This window comes from Vicia villosa, unplaced genomic scaffold (genome assembly GCF_029867415.1).
Source record: "Vicia villosa cultivar HV-30 ecotype Madison, WI unplaced genomic scaffold, Vvil1.0 ctg.000339F_1_1, whole genome shotgun sequence".
Taxonomy (NCBI): Eukaryota; Viridiplantae; Streptophyta; class Magnoliopsida; order Fabales; family Fabaceae; genus Vicia; species Vicia villosa.
This window is the reverse complement of record NW_026705151.1, coordinates 490,404-506,990: the sequence shown is the minus strand read 5'-3', so window position 1 is coordinate 506,990 and position 16,587 is coordinate 490,404. Positions and strand designations below refer to the sequence as shown.

At 34.9% G+C, this 16,587-nt stretch overlaps 1 protein-coding gene and 1 long non-coding RNA gene across 2 annotated transcripts; one reads left to right on the top strand and one right to left on the bottom strand.

Annotated features, from left to right (window-relative positions):
* The first annotated feature begins 10,557 nt into the window (after nt 1-10,557).
* LOC131626943 (uncharacterized) lies at nt 10,558-11,270 on the top strand. The gene is made up of 3 exons (XR_009291349.1): nt 10,558-10,631; nt 10,839-10,925; nt 11,084-11,270. It is a non-coding gene; the product is annotated as an uncharacterized LOC131626943 (long non-coding RNA).
* A 3,298-nt stretch (nt 11,271-14,568) lies between these two features.
* LOC131626942 (CASP-like protein 1F2) lies at nt 14,569-15,830 on the bottom strand. Its single transcript, XM_058897779.1, has 3 exons — nt 15,467-15,830; nt 15,240-15,369; nt 14,569-14,977 (listed from the first exon to the last, which is right to left on the bottom strand). The coding sequence occupies exons 1-3, from the start codon at nt 15,703-15,705 to the stop codon at nt 14,765-14,767; spliced, it is 582 nt and encodes a 193-aa protein (XP_058753762.1). The 5' UTR covers nt 15,706-15,830; the 3' UTR covers nt 14,569-14,764.
* Between the last annotated feature and the right edge of the window lie 757 nt (nt 15,831-16,587).

Sequence of the window (16,587 nt, the reverse complement as noted above, 5' to 3'; positions counted from 1 at the left end):
GTACTTCAGGAAGTTGCCAATTTCTTGGAAGTCATTTGATCTCCTGGTATAGCAAGAAGCAAGCAACTATTGCTCTATCAACAACAGAAGCAGAATATGTCGCTGCTGCTGGTTGCAGTACACAGATGCTCTGGATGAAGAGTCAGCTAGAAGATTATCAGATATTTGAGAGTAACATTCCTATATTCTGTGATAATACTTCTGCTATATGTTTATCTAAGAATCCTATTCTTCATTCAAAAGCTAAACATATTGAGATTAAACATCATTTCATAAGGGACTATGTTCAGAAGGGTGTTATATCTTTAAACTTTGTGGATACAGACCATCAATGGGCTGATATCTTTACAAAACCCCTGGCTGAAGATAGGTTTAAGTTCATTCTGAAGAACATCAGTATGGATTTATGCCCAGAATGAGAAGATGAGAAGTTCTTACGTATGAGTATCTTCTGAAATGAATGTGGATTTTTTTTTCCAGAAGTTCTGATTGAAATCTTTTAGAAATTATGATTCGGTTATTACTAACGTTTCATTGTCTAAGTTGATTCAGAACCTCTTTTAAAGCAAAACAGCTGTAACGTTTTATCTCGGGATGGTAAACCTGTCGTTACTATTCATGGATAAGCGCGCGTGCAGTTGAAGGGACGCCGACCATAGGTAACTGTGCTAGTCACCTCATTTGTCTTTATTATCTCTTCTCATGTCACGTAACATTAAATGCTATCCATCATTTGTTTCATTTTATTTTCTTTTAAATACTCTTCAAACGCTTCTCCTTCCCTCTTATATTTTCTCTATTACACTTTGTCCTTGTTTTCCTTCTCTATTTTTTTTGCATTCATATCAAACCCTAGCTGTTCATTATCTGCAAATCCATCATGAACTCTTCATCAAGTCCAGGAAACCATGAAAATGATCAAAACAAAAAGAGAAAAGCTGTTGAAACATCTTCTTCCAAACCCAAAAAGATAAAGATCACCTATGATCCTCTCAAGGTGAATCCATTCGAAGCAAAGTTATCTAGAAACTATTCTAGACGTGTGTTTCAACCCCCTGGTGAAAGCCCTCCATCATCTCCATCTTCTTCCTCATCTTTTTACCTTCAAGACTCAACTTCCTCCTCATCTAACCTTTCCTCTCCCTCAACCCATTCCAAAGAAATCTCTTCATTTTCACCTACTGAGAATGTTGTCTCTGATAAAGACTGTGGAAGATCTGCATCAGAACCAAGTCTCCCTGACCCCTCGCCTGGAAGCCCAAGAAGCAGTCAATGATGCGTTTCACTCCTTCATGGCAAGGAAAACTGCAACTAATGACAGGGTTCAAGACATGCTGGCACAGATTTTGTCTTAGCTAGGGTCTTAGTCTTTGGTCTTACTAGTCTTCTTTCCTTGTTGCATCTGCTTGTTAAACATCTTCTCATGTAATATCTTTTGATCATCAATGAAAAGTTTCTTTGTTTTTACATTCCAGTGATTTTATTTGTCGTTTTATTCATCTGAATCTTTTGAAATATTCTTTTTGATGTTATGACAAAAAGGGGGAGAAGATAAATGATAAATGATTTGATTAATCTATCAGTTGCTGGGTAAAGCTCCCACACATTTACTAACAAGAACTGCAAGTTCTATATGGTTTAAGTGTTTTGCAGGTATAAAGAAGTGAAGAGAATCTTCAAAGCAAACACAAGAAGCAAAACCATAAGAAGTGTTATTCTGTAAAAAAGAATAAACTCATGGAAACTGAAGCAAGCTGAGTGCTATCAAGCTTCAGAAATCAGAAGCAAGAAAGAAGAATGAATCAGAAGCACTGATAATAGAATTTGATCCATAATTGTCTATTTGCTCTGACAAAATTCTATTTGCTCTGATACATTATTTTAGCCTATATGGCTCTGATACATATAATGTGTTCTAATATACATTTTATGTTCTGACTCGTTCATGCTGACTTTTGTCGTTTAGTTTTTTGTTCTGTAACATTTCAGGATGTAGAGATGCTCTGATGATGCTCTGGTACATTCAACAATGTTCTGATACAAATCTAGCATGAAGTGATGTTGGTAGAAATTCAAAGCTCTGAAGCTATCCGAGGGAAGTGTGGTGGTCGTTTTCTTTACCTCCCCGTTTCACTTGGGAGGACGGCACGCTAAACCCTTCACGCGAAATTTGGAAGGAGAATGCGCCCGTGGTGGGATGAATTTTATTTCAGTTCTTCCTACGATATCACACGAACTTTCTTATTTGTCCTACGAGTAGGAAAGGGGAAAAAAGATCTCAACTAAACCCTAGGAGTTTGCTAAGTGTGGGGATTTACACCTAGACTAGAAATTCTGGAGTCCGGGAGGTCGGTTATACATAGGGAAGTGTTTAAACACCCTACATATCTGTAGTACTCTACAGGAACCTTCTCTGTGTCATTGTGTTTGTGTTTGCTAATGATTGGGAAAGTTTCTCCTTTGTATTAGGAGAGAGAATTGAATTGATTTTAAAAGACAGACAGACAGACAAACTGACTATTTTTGGTATTTTATTAGCTCGCTGAGATTCCTTGTGAACCTCATGCCTACATATCCCTAGTGGAAGTCAGAGCTTAATGTAGTTCGGGGAACTAACTAGGGAAATTAATTATTTTTGGTGCCTTGCTTGAAGCTCAAGGTTGAAGCTTGGAATTAAATCTCTGTTTACAGTAAAGAGACATGAAATTATCTCTACAGAGAGGTATTTGTACTATTCTACCACAAACATTTAAAGGAGTGACAGAATAACTGAATTCATTTCATTCAAGAGGGGGACCTTACTTGTGTATGTGCAAGTATACCAGTCAAATGCCTCTAAAATGAAAGAAAGATGCTCATCCAAATTAGGGAAAGTTACCACATGTCTGGGTTTTACTGCCAGCTCATGCCTTTCAAAATCCTAAATGGGAGACTTGATTAAAATTGAAATTGAAATGGAAATGTTTGTTTGAATGTGGTAGAGTAGTAAAAATATCTCTCTATAGAGATAAGCTATGTCTATCTACTGTATAAAAGATTTTGACTTTAGCTGGCTTGTATGAGGCCCAAGCTTGAGGCTTTTTGATTGATTAATTAATATTATTGACTCTGGGAGGTGACTCCACTGGGGATTAATTACAGGGTATTTTTGTGTTCTGTACAAAGCCCAGAATTGAGGCTGACTCTACTTAGGGAGACTCTATTTATGTGCCTTGTACAAAGCCCAAGGTTGTGGCTAACTTTAGCTAGGGAAAAACACTATTTTCTGCCTTGTACAAAGCCCAAGGTTGTGGCGGACTTTTAAATGAACTAAGTATTGATGACTATATGGGGAAAGATCCTAAGTTTTAGGAATCTTTGACACATGAAAATATGGTTTATCTGCCTTGTACAAAGCCCAAGGTTGTGGCTACTGAGTGATGAAGAACTCACTGGGGAGACTCTATTATCTGCCTTGTATAATGCCCAAGGTTGAGGCTGACTCTTTGACAGGGGAGTTTTATTGTTTGGGTGCCTTGTATGAAGCCCAAGGTTGAGGCTAACTGTTTTTGTTGGTTTTGACTCTACTGGAGAAAAAAAAAAGACTGTTTTTCTTTGGAAACTAACCCTTTCCAGGGATTTTGACTCAGCTGGTGAATTTGTCTGTTAAAAGACTGACTTTATCATGTTTTTTGGAGGCTGACCCTTTCCAGGGGTTTTGACTCTTTTGGGGAAATTATCTCCTAAGAGAAATGAATCTTTATTTATTTTTGACATTTTTATTAATTAACTTTGGAGGCTAACCCTTTCCAGGGGTTTTTATTGAAATGAAGGAATGTGTGGAAGCTAACCCTTTCCAGGGATTTTGACATTTTAGACAGATGTTGGAGGCTAACCCTTTCCAGGGGTTTTTATTGAAATGATTTGGGTAGCACTCCATTATTTATTAAAGGATGAAAGTATTGGCAGAAAGATTATCTAGTGAGACTTCTTGTTTAAAGCCCAAGATGAAGGCTGACTCAATGCTGAGGATGACCAAAACATAGATCCTAGACTCTACTAAGGAGGATTGATGAAGATAAGGGTGACAGAGACTGTCCATGTCTCTCATTCCAAAAATATACTCAATGTGAAATTGAGACAAACTTAGCTTGTTTTAAGTCTGGTTTAAATTGGAAGAAACTCACCAGGGTAGGCTAAAAGGTGACTAAAGACCTGTTCCTATGTTTATAAGAAACCTGATGGGTCCTTGTATACAAGCTCAAGAGGAAGCTGGAAATGCTTTTAAGAAGCCTGTGGGTCCTTGTACAAAGCCTAAGAGGAGGCTAATCGAGGGTCCTTGTTATAGCACAAGAGAAAGCTTATGTAGTTTTGAACTTATTTTGGCTCTAAGCAAATGGGTAAGAGGTTTCACCGGGAATAATTCCTCTTTGGGTGGATGTGTCCTATATTTTTGGATTCTAAGGTTTTTGCCAAGATGTTTCACCGGGAATAATTCATCTTGGGGGTTTGAACTACAGATCTCTAATTAGGAAAGAGCCTTCACCGGGAAGACATTCTCAATCCTAGGTCATATTCCTATAATATATATATAGTTTAACTGTCCTAAGGTTTATATTCAAACGTAGTTCTAAACTAATATATGCACAGTTTATATTTGACAGTAATTTAAATAAAGACTGTAAATTGAAAGCTTGTAAAGCCTAACCTGGATGGAGTGGAGGCCATTGAAGAAGTATGTACAGAGCCTCAACAGTAATTTTTGTTGTTTTTGTTGATAACAGTTGAATGTATATGATAAACAGTTAATGGTTTTTGAAAACAGAAGAAGTGAAGATGGACAAAGGTCTCATAGGTATCTGAAGAGTTTCACCGGGAATAATGCCCTTCAAATACCAGAAGAATGTTTTGAAAACAGAAAGAAGATTTTGAAAATACAGTTTTGAAAACAAGCTAAGAAGAGAAGGTTTTTGGGACTTACACTCTATTAGAGGCCCACTTAAAAAAGATTTACTGTTTATGAAAACAGTTGAAGAAAAGATTGAAATGATATAAGGTTTTGTTGTTTGAAAACCTTAATCGTCTGTTTAATCGGAGATTGAAAACAATTTTGTAGATTGACAAAAGTCAACTTAATTAAGGCAAAGATGAAATCTATACCTAATTAAGACCTAAATAAATAGGGTTTTTATCATAACATTATTCTCAAAGTAATTAGGTTAAAACAAAATGAATATATATATTTTAAAGTAATTAAGAAAACATTTAAAACATACTATTTTAAACCTAATTAAAATACATGAAATAAATAATATTTTTTATGATTTTTTTGATTATTCACAAAATAGATATGTTAAATAAAAAGTGTGTGAAAAATGAAATGAAAATGATTTATTTTGATAGGTTAAATAAATATGTGAAGTTGTGAAGAGAAAATGAAAGAAATTAGTGTTAAAAAATAAGTTTTGGCCCTTGGAGGGTTTGAACCCACGCCCTTGAGGTCACCAGTCCAAAACAACACCACTGAGCCAACGCGCGCTCAGTGTTAGTGACTTGCCTCCATTTGGTCATATTTCAAAACAAGTTGTAAATCCTTAAAAAATAAAAGAATCAAAAAGTCTGGGGCGAGGGGGATTCGAACCCCAGACTTGTGGCATGATGATACTAAGGGCGCATGTGTGGCCACTAGGGCAAGTTGTTTAGTCATTAATAAAACGCATACCACTCAAAATAAAATAAACTCTGCCCTGAGATTTGAATTTTGCGCGCCACCACCATCTTCGTCTTCAACCTCAAGCTCTATGAATTTGAATTTCTGAACTCACTCATTTCTCAATCATTTGCCATGATGTAAACACGAAACTTGCTCTAATTTCACTCACGATTCTAAATATGTAACTAACATAAACTAATATTAACTACATCTAACTAATTTACCAGAAATCGTGAAGAACCCTAAAATTTCAAAATCAAATTAAATGACTATACTGAAAGATAAATGGATGATGATAGAGGGTTTTCAATCCTCTGATGATGCTGAACAAGATAGAATCGAGCTATTTCACAAAGAGTACTTAAATTATAGAGGTGAAGTTCAGAAACTTACCTCTGAAAATGGAGGTCGTGAGGATGATTGAGGGCACCTGGGCTTGAATGAATGATCTCAATAGCTTCCCTGAGACTCAATGATGCTAACTGGATGCTTATTGTAGCCTGAATCCTTCTGAATTGTTCTATGGACCTCCCTCGATTTCAGCTTCAAGTGAACATGAAGGTTGTTGAATTTGGAGTTACAGATGAGCTGCAGCCATCTGGTTAGCTTCACTATGACCTGAGGAGTGTGTCTGGATGATTGGCTTGCCTTGAAACCTTCTGAATCACTCCATGGACCTCCAACTGCAAGTGCTCCAAAGTGAGAGCAACAATGGTGTTCCTCCACTTACAGAAGTGATCCAGGTGCTTGGATCACCTCAAATGACCTCCCTTGAGATGTTAGAATGCTCACTTCCCAAAGATAAGCTCTGGTTTGAAGAAATCGATTCTTCTTGCCAAAGAACTTTGAAAAACAATGAACAATAGGAGAGAAAGAGAAAGCAAGGAATATGGTTGCTTTGGTGTGTTTTCTGAATGAGAATGAGGCCTCTATTTATAGGCAAATGTCTCAGTACTGATTGGGAGAGTGAGCTTGCTTAGTGAAGCAAGTTTGGTTTCTTAGCCATGAAGAAATTTCAAAGAATATCCAAGTGTGATCATTGCATTTTCGAGCCACCTCCCCTATCCATTGATTCTATCTGATCTTAGGGGACAATTCAGATGCAAAGTGAGCTCTAATTGGTTGGTGAGAAGATTCCTTGGGTGATTCATCAATTTGCCATAAATTCTCAAAAGTAATCATTACATAATCACATGTTCTTGTTTTAGGAATCTTCTTCAATTATCATGGCATGGTGAAAATGAATGCATGGCATGTTTGCAGATGTATTATGGGTCATGTAGCATCTGTATTTGAGGTCATGTGCACAAAACTTCAAAGTTCCAAAATGATGCATGACCTATAATTTCACTTCATGAGGCCAACTTTGAACAAGCATAACTCTTAGCTCAAATTGAATTTGGAGAAGGTTGAACACAATTTGGAAAGCCCTAAACATCTACTTTAAATCATTAGTTTATGTCTTCTTCAGAATCCTTTGGGAAATTTGTGAAAAATGAAGCCAAAGTTGGAAGAAAACTAGGTTAAAACACTTAGAAAAATTTCTAAGTGTTTATGACCTAAACTTCAAAATTTCCAAAACTTCATAAATGGTTGATCTTTTGAAAAAAGTTCCCTTGTAAGATGTTGTTTTATTTTGCAAGATCTACAACTTTCATGTTGGAAGTTTTTTGAGTTGTGTAGGTGAAATTTTGAGATCTCACCATGCCTTCAAAAACCCTAATTCCCGACTTTTCGCTCCTTGATGAATTTCTTTGAATTTCTTTGGCCAAATGACTTTGACATCCATATATTGATGATATTGATCTTTGAAAGTCATTTTTTGACCAAAAACCTTAAAAGTCAATGATGATCCTTCACAGTTGACTTTTTCCTGACAAAGTGAATTTTTGGGCTTTTGTGTAGAAACAAGATCTTTTCCTCAAATGAATGATGTAAATGGATTATATTGAGGTAGTAGAGATTCTTGAATCATGTCTTGAGTTTTGGATTCATGCCCTGATCAGAAGTCAACTATCTTGGTGAATTAGGTCAAAACCCTAATTTGTCGACCATGTGAAAGTAATGACTGTAGACTTTGAATTGAAATGTGATGTCCAGTAGACCTTGTAATATGAGTTATTTGAAGATGATTGATGTCTTTGAATGACCCTCTGAGGTTTTTTAGGGTTTCCCAAATGTGATCCCTGATTTCAGTCCTTGATAGGCTCAAAACCCTAGTCTGGTGACCTGAGTAAACCTGTACTCATATGACTGGATGTCTAATCAATCATAGATGAGAAAAGTGAAGTTTTTGAGCCCCATGATTGTATTAGAGACTAGTCCTTGTATTGATTGATCCTTTGCCTGAGCTTTCTTGTCTTTGAGCATCCTCGATTAGGTACCAGATGGAGAAATGACTGCTCTGGGTACTTGTCTTGACCTGATGAAAAATCCTGAAGATATGTCATCTCAGGGGGGTCAAAAATTAGGGTATGACAGGAAGCAGAAATCAGAAGCTGTGAATGTTCTAAAGATCCAGAAAACTCAAGTTCTGAAGCTGTCCTAAATGGAAGCAGAAATCAGAAGCTGTGAATGTTCTGAAGATCAAAGAAATTCAAGTTCTGAAGCTGTCCTAGATGGAAACAGAAATCAGAAGCTGTGAATGTTCAGAAGATCAAAGAAATTCAAGTTCTGAAGCTGTCCTAGATGGAAGCAGGAATCAGAAGCTGTGAGTGTTCTAGGGATCTAAGGAAATTCTAGTTCTGAAGCTGTCCAATGGAAGCAGAAGTCAGAAGCTATGAATTCTCTGAAGACAGAAGCTTATGTGATCGTCTCAACCGAAATAATCAGGGAAGTCTTTTATTAAAGTTCTTCGAGTATTTATTTCAGGGGGAGATTATTTATCTCAGGGGGAGATTGTTAATCTCAGGGGGAGACATATTCATATGCTTATGCTATAGCTGTGTAATTTGTCTTTTGCCGTCTGCTCTTTCTGATCGCAAATTCATATCATTTATATATGTTTTTGTCATCATCAAAAAGGGGGAGATTGTTAGAACAAGATTTGTTCTGATCAATTATCTTAGTTTTGATGATAACAATAATATGAATTTTGCTTAAGATAATATGGTACTCTAATCCAATGCAATTTCCTTTTCAGGAAATATATAAAGAGTACGCATAATTCAGCGCTCAGAAGCTTTGTCTCAAGGGTTCAGCATGCAACATCAGAACATGGTCTGGCAAGACATCAGAAGATGGTCGAAGCAGAATCAGAACATGGGTCTATGGAAGCATCAGAAGAACATGAGATCAGAAGCACTGAAGTTCTGATGGTATCACGCACAGAAGCACTTCAAGGTCAGAAGATCAGAAGATGCTTTGCACCAAGCTGTTTGACTCTGATGATATTCAAACGTTGTATTCACAAACATCAGATCAGAAGGAAGTACAAGTGGCAAGCTACGCTGACTGACAAAAGGAACGTTAAAAGCTACTAAAGGCAACGTCAGTAGACACAGCGTGAACAAGGCTCGAGGTAGTTGACAAAAGCGTATAACATTAAATGCGATGCTGTACGGAACACGCAAAGCATTAAATGCACTCAACGGTCATCTTCTCCAACGCCTATAAATATGAAGTTCTGATGAGAAGCAAGGTTAACGATTCTGAACAACACAACTCATATTAACTTGCTGAAACTCTGTTCTACTCAAAGCTCAGAATCTTCATCTTCATCAAAGCTCACTACATTGTTGTTGTAATATATTAGTGAGATTAAGCTTAAACGTTAAGAGAAATATCACAGTTTGTGATTATAGCTTTTAAGAAGCAATTGTAATACTCTTAGAATTGATTACATTAAGTTGTAAGAAACTAGAGTGATCGTGTGGATCAGAATACTCTAGGAAGTCTTAGAGGTTATCTAAGCAGGTTGTAACTAGAGTGATCGTGTGGATCAGTATACTCTAGAAAGTCTTAGAGGGTATCTAAGCAGTTGTTCCTGGAGTGATCAGTGTGTGATCAGAAGACTCTGGAAGACTTAGTTGCTGACTAAGTGGAGAACCATTGTAATCCGTGCGATTAGTGGATTAAATCCTCAGTTGAGGTAAATCATCTCTGCGGGGGTGGACTGGAGTAGTTTAGTTAACAACGAACCAGGATAAAAATAACTGTGCAATTTATTTTTATCTGTCAAGTTTTTAAAGCTACACTTATTCAAACCCCCCCTTTCTAAGTGTTTTTCTATCCTTCACCCTCTTCTGTGTCACCTATGTTTTTCAATATGTGTATGCAGTATCTCAAAACGGCTCTATCTTTGAAAAATGGAAGCAATTTTTCGCCGCAATTGAGTGATAACATGTGTGGACAAACTTCACTATTGAAGGAAAAATCTGAATTGTGTGTTGTTGTTTTTTTTTCCAGATAGGGAAAGTGATGCGTATACGTAAAGCTTCAAGGAATGATTCACTGGCTGAGACTTCAACCAACCCTTCTGCTTTGACGGCTCAGGAATGGTACCTCTGGAAAGATGTTGATGAACTCATTTCATCTTCTGATAATGAAATTGCGAGCCGGCTGTTTGTTCTTCATGTTATGAAGCCATTGCTTGGTTCCAAGTTTGTTGATGCTGGCGTATGTATCCGTTTTCAATTTACCGTATTTTAGTTTACTATCTTTGTTATTTATAATCATTTTTGAATTGTTCGGTCATCAATGCATAATCTCTTACTTTGTGTTTTTATCTGATTGCCGCCTACCCTTTTAATTTCTTGATAGATGCATGTCCAAGTCTCGAGAGGCTTAGTTTTGTCAGTTATAATTATCGAGAATAATTTCTCTTGTATTTTGATTTTGCAGGATCAGAGTTCCATACCCCTTTTAATGGGGAGCACCTACATTTGATGCAGGCGAAGCGTTTGCCATGATGATGGCATCTTTTGTTGCTCTTGTAGAGGTAACTTCTTTTTTAAGATATTCTCTTTTTTAATTGGTGTAAGATTTGGTTTCTGTTTAATTGTTATTCTTGAAGAAATTATTCTTAAATTGTACATTCCGTTATTATTTTTTTCCGGAACTATGGGATATTTTATCAGTGCAATGAAGCTTACTTATGTTGAAGTAAAATTAAGTTATATACTCACGTGTTTCTTTCGGTTCACAGTCTACTGGAGCTTTCATTGCCGTATATAGGCATGCAAGTGCAACACCATTACCGCCTTCTATTCTTAGTCGAGGTATCGGTTGGCAGGTACAGACACAACTAAATCTTGCTTTTATAAATGATAATTGTAATAATGGTAAAATTTCATAATTGATTTGATATAAATGTTAATTTTTCACCAAGCTATCAAGTAGAACTTTCAATTTTAAGTATAATTCCTCATGCATCTTATTTATGTTTGTTAGGGAGTTGGCATTTTGTTATCAGGATTGTTTGGAACAATTACCGGATCGTCCGTGTCTGTGTAAGAATGAAATTATTCTGTTTGTATTATTTACTAAGAGCAAGCAAACACTAGTAGAAATGAAAGTGATTTATTTTGTTTTCTATACAGAGAAAATGCAGGTATTTTAATCTCAAATGACTGAGATGATAATATCACTGAATGTCTCTAAAGGTGCATTCTACTATGTTTTTTATCACTATTATTACTGGATTTCATTCTTGATAGAGTTTTTCTTTCATTTTGTGTCTATATGAGATGATATTGTAGTTTTCATTCCAAACTAGCTTTATAAAAAGAGCAATATAGTATGAGTGATGAAAAGTCATTGAATATGTTAGTCTATTTTTCTTTATCAAGAAAGACAAATATAGGTGTGAGCAAACTTAGGCTGTTTCTGGAAGAAATACTACAAAAGAGGTTTATTTGCAATAGAATTTATCAAAACCCATCATTTTTTATATTTAAATTCTAAGCTAAATCTGACAAATCAGTTACAAGTAAACAATGATTTTTTTAATATCAAGTTGAGTATTTGGATTCTCTTAATCCCATGCTTCAATTGATTTCAGTTTTCGGTATTAGGCTTATGCACAGGCAGCACTGCTTTTTGGAAGGGCTCCGTCTAAGTATCTTAATATTAAAACATTCTTTTTAAATGTTTTTTTTTATGCTTTATTGGATGAAACATTCTCCATCTAAATTTCTCTACGTGCTTGGTGATTTTCCAGGCTCATGAATTCTCTGCAGGAACTGCAGGATGTGCAACTTTTCTAGCAAACTATCACGTACAGTCTTGTAAGGATATGAAAATTTTCTGTTCTATTCAACTTCTCCTGATATCATGCTTTCTAACCTTGTTCTAGATTCATGTTTTTGTATCTTCTCATGATTCTCATTTTATTCTTTTATTTTATATACTAGTGTAGCAAAATTTTCAACTCATGAACATGTGTTTATATAAAAATAAAACTCAATATTTATTTTTATTTTAAAATAAAATCAAGTTTAAAAAAAAAGAGACAATTGTATGTAAGACTTTACAACCATATCTAGTGTGAATATTTTTAATTAAGTTCATACTTAAAGGGTGGGCTTCTATTTCCAATGAGATTCAATATTTTTAATAATTTCTTGTGTCTTGTTTTTTGCATACAGAAAGCAATTGCTTCTCCAGGGCGTGGTATTTTGGCCATGGATGAATCCAATGCTACATGTGGAAAGCGGTTGGATTCAATTGGACTAGAGAACACCGAAGCTAACCGTCAAGCATGGCGTAAAATTATATATGAAGAAAGTGTTATGATTTAGTTAAAATATAATTTTTATGTGTATGATTTTATAATACTTGAAATATTATGACTGGACATGATTTTGTATACTTTTTGGTTAATATTAAAAATATTTTGACTTAGTTAAAATATGATTTTTATGTGTATGATTTTATAGTATTTGCAATATTATGATTGAAAATGAAATATAACTAAATGGTGTATATGAAATAGGGTGTAAATAAATTTAAATAGGGTGTAATTATGAACATATCTATACCCGATTTTTATAAAAATGAGGTGTAATTAAGAACGTATCTACACCCGATTTTTATTAAAACGGTGTGTAATTAAGAACGTAATTACATTTTTATTAAAATAGGGTGTAATTAAAAACGTAATTACGCCTAATTACACCCGATTTTTATTAAAATAGGGTGTAATTAAAAACGTAATTACGCCCAATTACACCCGATTTTTATTAAAATAGAGTGTAATTAAAAACGTAATTACGCCCAATTACACCCGATTTTTGTTAAAATAGGGTGCAATTAAAAACGTAATTACGCCCAATTACACCCGATTTTTGTTAAAATAGGGTGTAACGTAGAACGTATTTACACCCGATATTTTTAAAATGGGGAGTAATTAAGAACGTATTTACACCAGTTTTAAACGGGTGTAAATTCGTTAGACATTTGGATATACACCCGATTTTTATTAAAAATAAAGGGTGTAAATTTAATAAAAAACGGGTGTAAATTAACATTTTTGTACTAGTGAGACCAATTTGGCTAGTGAAGTAAACTAAAGGATTGTCAAAGAAGTGGAACTACTTGATTGTGGGGACTTGATCAAAATATTATGATTCATAATGTGGAGTCAATCTAGAGGGGGAAAAGTCTGATCAAAACTCCTCTGTAAGTAGCAAGACTACTCTGAAGCAAATGAAGATGAAAAACATGAATTAGGTCTTAGAGCAGAACACTTTTGTTGTCCATGCACATCATGTTCCATAGAAACCAAGGCTAGCAGGCCTGGATGAGTTTGATTATGAGATACCTCAGACTCCTCTAATAAAAAATTCTCACGCATTTGTTGAGCATGCACATCATGCTCCCAATCAATTAGGGCCAATGATTAATTGTCAAGTTCTCATCACAAAAAAATGACTTTATTTCCCAACTTCCAAATAGTCTAGATAATTAAATTCCAAATCAAAATGAAACATAAGACCACCTTCTTACCCTAACATAATTTGAGAAACAACTTTCAAATTGTCCTCGAGACAGACTAAAGCTTACACACCCATTTAAAAACCTTCAATCAAATAGTTGAGGAAACCTTGTGGTGTACAAACAAATAATCGCCAATTCCACCTGAACCGTACACAAGGCACCCTCCGCTCTACTAACAGAAAACAAAATAAGACACCTAAAAATATTTTGCCTCTTAGGCGGCCTATTATGCAAAATCTCCCAAAAACACACAACCACTTTAAAGGCACTAGACTCTTCCAAATTCTAACAAACCTCTAAACTACCCTCTCCGACCTACCTTCGACCCCTCCATTAGAACTACACAAACCATCATAATAGACCTAACCGAAAACTCACAAATGGGATCAGTTATTGAGATCCAAGCATCATCCTCATCTTGCTTATCTCATTTATATAATAAATGCTTAACATTTCTTTTCTTCGATAATTAAACTTTTAATTCACACTAGCTAAACATCATGAATATATCTCATACTCTAGAAGATTAAAGACTATTTATAAATTCAATGACTTACAACACATTCAATATTTACTTCACATTATGCGGTGCATGCAGGGATAACTCCAGAAATAATTTTAGAATGATTATTTCTCTCTTATATTAATTGCTGCTCTGACACTCACTTCACCTTAAGTTACACTCGTTTCCTACTTTGTTTCCTCTGCAACTTCACAATTAATACACACTAGTATACTATAACTTTAAGTTTGAGTTTTTTTCTTCATAACTACAAGACTCACATGCAACCAACTAAAAATGGTGCAGCATAGAAATCAGCCAACAACTAATTAATACTATTTTGATGTATAATTATTAATTAAAGGTGAGAAATAAAATACCAAAAAGTCCATATTTTATAGGAGGCAAGTCGTTATCAACCCATCATTAAGAAATATAAATTCTTTCTTCATAAGTTAGTTGTGTGTTGTACTAGCATTTTGTTTGCAATTAAAACCATACACCAAACTCAACATTTTTTACTATAATAAAGTTTTATTACATATAAGAAACTTCATACAAAACGACATAACTAGGTACAACTATTGGAGAATGGAGCATGTTTGATAAGATACATGTGAAAGTGAGAAAATTCATGTGGTGCATTTGTAAGCTATTAAACCTGTGAGTCCCAAATTGACTAAAAAAGCCAAATATGAAACCAAAAGTGAAACCAAATTGATTCTGCAGAATTTTTTCACATTGTCACATATTGGAATCCAACCCACATGGTCATCTCCATACTGTCCCACAAATCCAATGGCTGTGGCAGCTGCACATCCAGCTATCAACAACACCGTCATCACCTGATCATTATTTATGAAGTTTGTTAATTTAGTGATGTTGACACATAAATGTCATTGTTGCCACATATTATATTAAGCTTATGATAAGGAATGACATGTATTATTGCATATCTTATTAATTACCTCAGCACTAGGTTAACTGAAATTGACTGAATATCTCTAGTCAATAAATGTTAGAACATGGTTCTGAAATTCCAATTTCTCAGAAATAAATATGATTTTTTGAGCATACCAAGAAGAAAAATTAAACAATAAAACTTACCAAGTCAAATAAAAACAGGAAGAAGTAGTAGTCTTTTAGTTGAAGTGTTTGTTGCCTCCTCCTCAGAAGATTGAATATAAGTAATAGCACAGACAAGAAACAGACCACACTATTTGCAACAACAAAGAACCTAGTCACAATGAAAAAAAAAGTTAAAAAAATACATACCCTTTTTTTGTTTATGTAAATGAAAATGAAAAATGGGTTATGGTGAAATTGAGTCTTACTTGAGAGATGAAGAGTAATAAAAGTGAGCTTCAAACTGAAAAGTGTACAGCGTAATGGTTTGGTTGTTGGTGACTGTAACTACAATTGAAACTGCAGTGAGGATAATGACTAAGATTCTGAGGATGTTTTGAGTCATCAAAAAAGTCCTATGATGTTTTTGTAAGGATGAGGTTGTGGTTGATGTGGATGAAGATGAAGATTTGGGTTCCATCCTGAAGGAATCTTTGGAATCAGCCATAGTTTAGAAAAGAGGATAGGAAGAAAATGACACAAAAAAACAGGAAGAAATTGAGACAAGGAGTTATTAACTTTTATAGGAGAAAAGTAAATGAGAAAGACAAAAGAAGAGTGTGAAATGAAATTGATAAATAACTTGCATGCATTTAAGGGAAGAAGTGGGGTAAGCATACCTAGGTAGGGTAGGAAAAATTAACAAGAGAACAAAAGGGCTTTGAAAACCATATCATGGTGGAAGGTTCATATGAATTTTGTTAATTTTTGTATTGTTTTAAAAAAATCATGAGGAAATAATTCATTAAAGAATATTAATTGGTAGGGTAATATATTTAAGATAGTTAAGTGGATTCACAATAAACCAGAATATTTTTAATTTCTTTAATGCTAATACTTAACAAAAAAATCTAATCAGCAAGGTGGTTATTTTATCTAACCAACCAAGCAACAACTTTTAAATAGCAAATTTTTTTCGCATAAAGTCCTTTGTTTTTGCCGCATATAAGTCGCCACCACCAGTCAAACTATTAGATGGAGGTATATTTAAGGTTCCTAGACCGTCGTTTTAAGATATTTTTACTGAAGGTCAAAGAGTCACTACTGTGAACGAGAGAGTGGACCTCATTGAAAAGGGACTTCTGAAAGTCTCTGTTGAAGGAGGAAACTGATTGCTACCAAAGGTCACGATGAATGATAAATTTTTTAGGAATTGTGCAACCCTTAGAAAGAGACGCTAGTCATTCAACTCCCAAGATGATAGGTTGAAGAAGACGTGGAAACTTACTAGAGGTTTTGAGATCATGAACGTTGACAATGGTTTCTTTATAGCCAAGTGTAAATTGCTTGTTGATAGAGACACAATTGTGTCAGAAGGCCTGTGGATGTT

What these genes read in the sequence shown, in the direction of transcription:
- LOC131626942 (XM_058897779.1), bottom strand. Translation starts at nt 15,705, where the DNA reads ATGGCTGATTCCAAAGATTCCTTCAGGATGGAACCCAAATCTTCATCT. An exon ending in TATTACTCTTCATCTCTCAA is followed by an intron (nt 15,370 to 15,466) that starts GTAAGACTCAAT and finishes CATTGTGACTAG; the next exon opens with GTTCTTTGTTGTTGCAAATA. An exon ending in TCCTGTTTTTATTTGACTTG is followed by an intron (nt 14,978 to 15,239) that starts GTAAGTTTTATT and finishes AATAATGATCAG; the next exon opens with GTGATGACGGTGTTGTTGAT.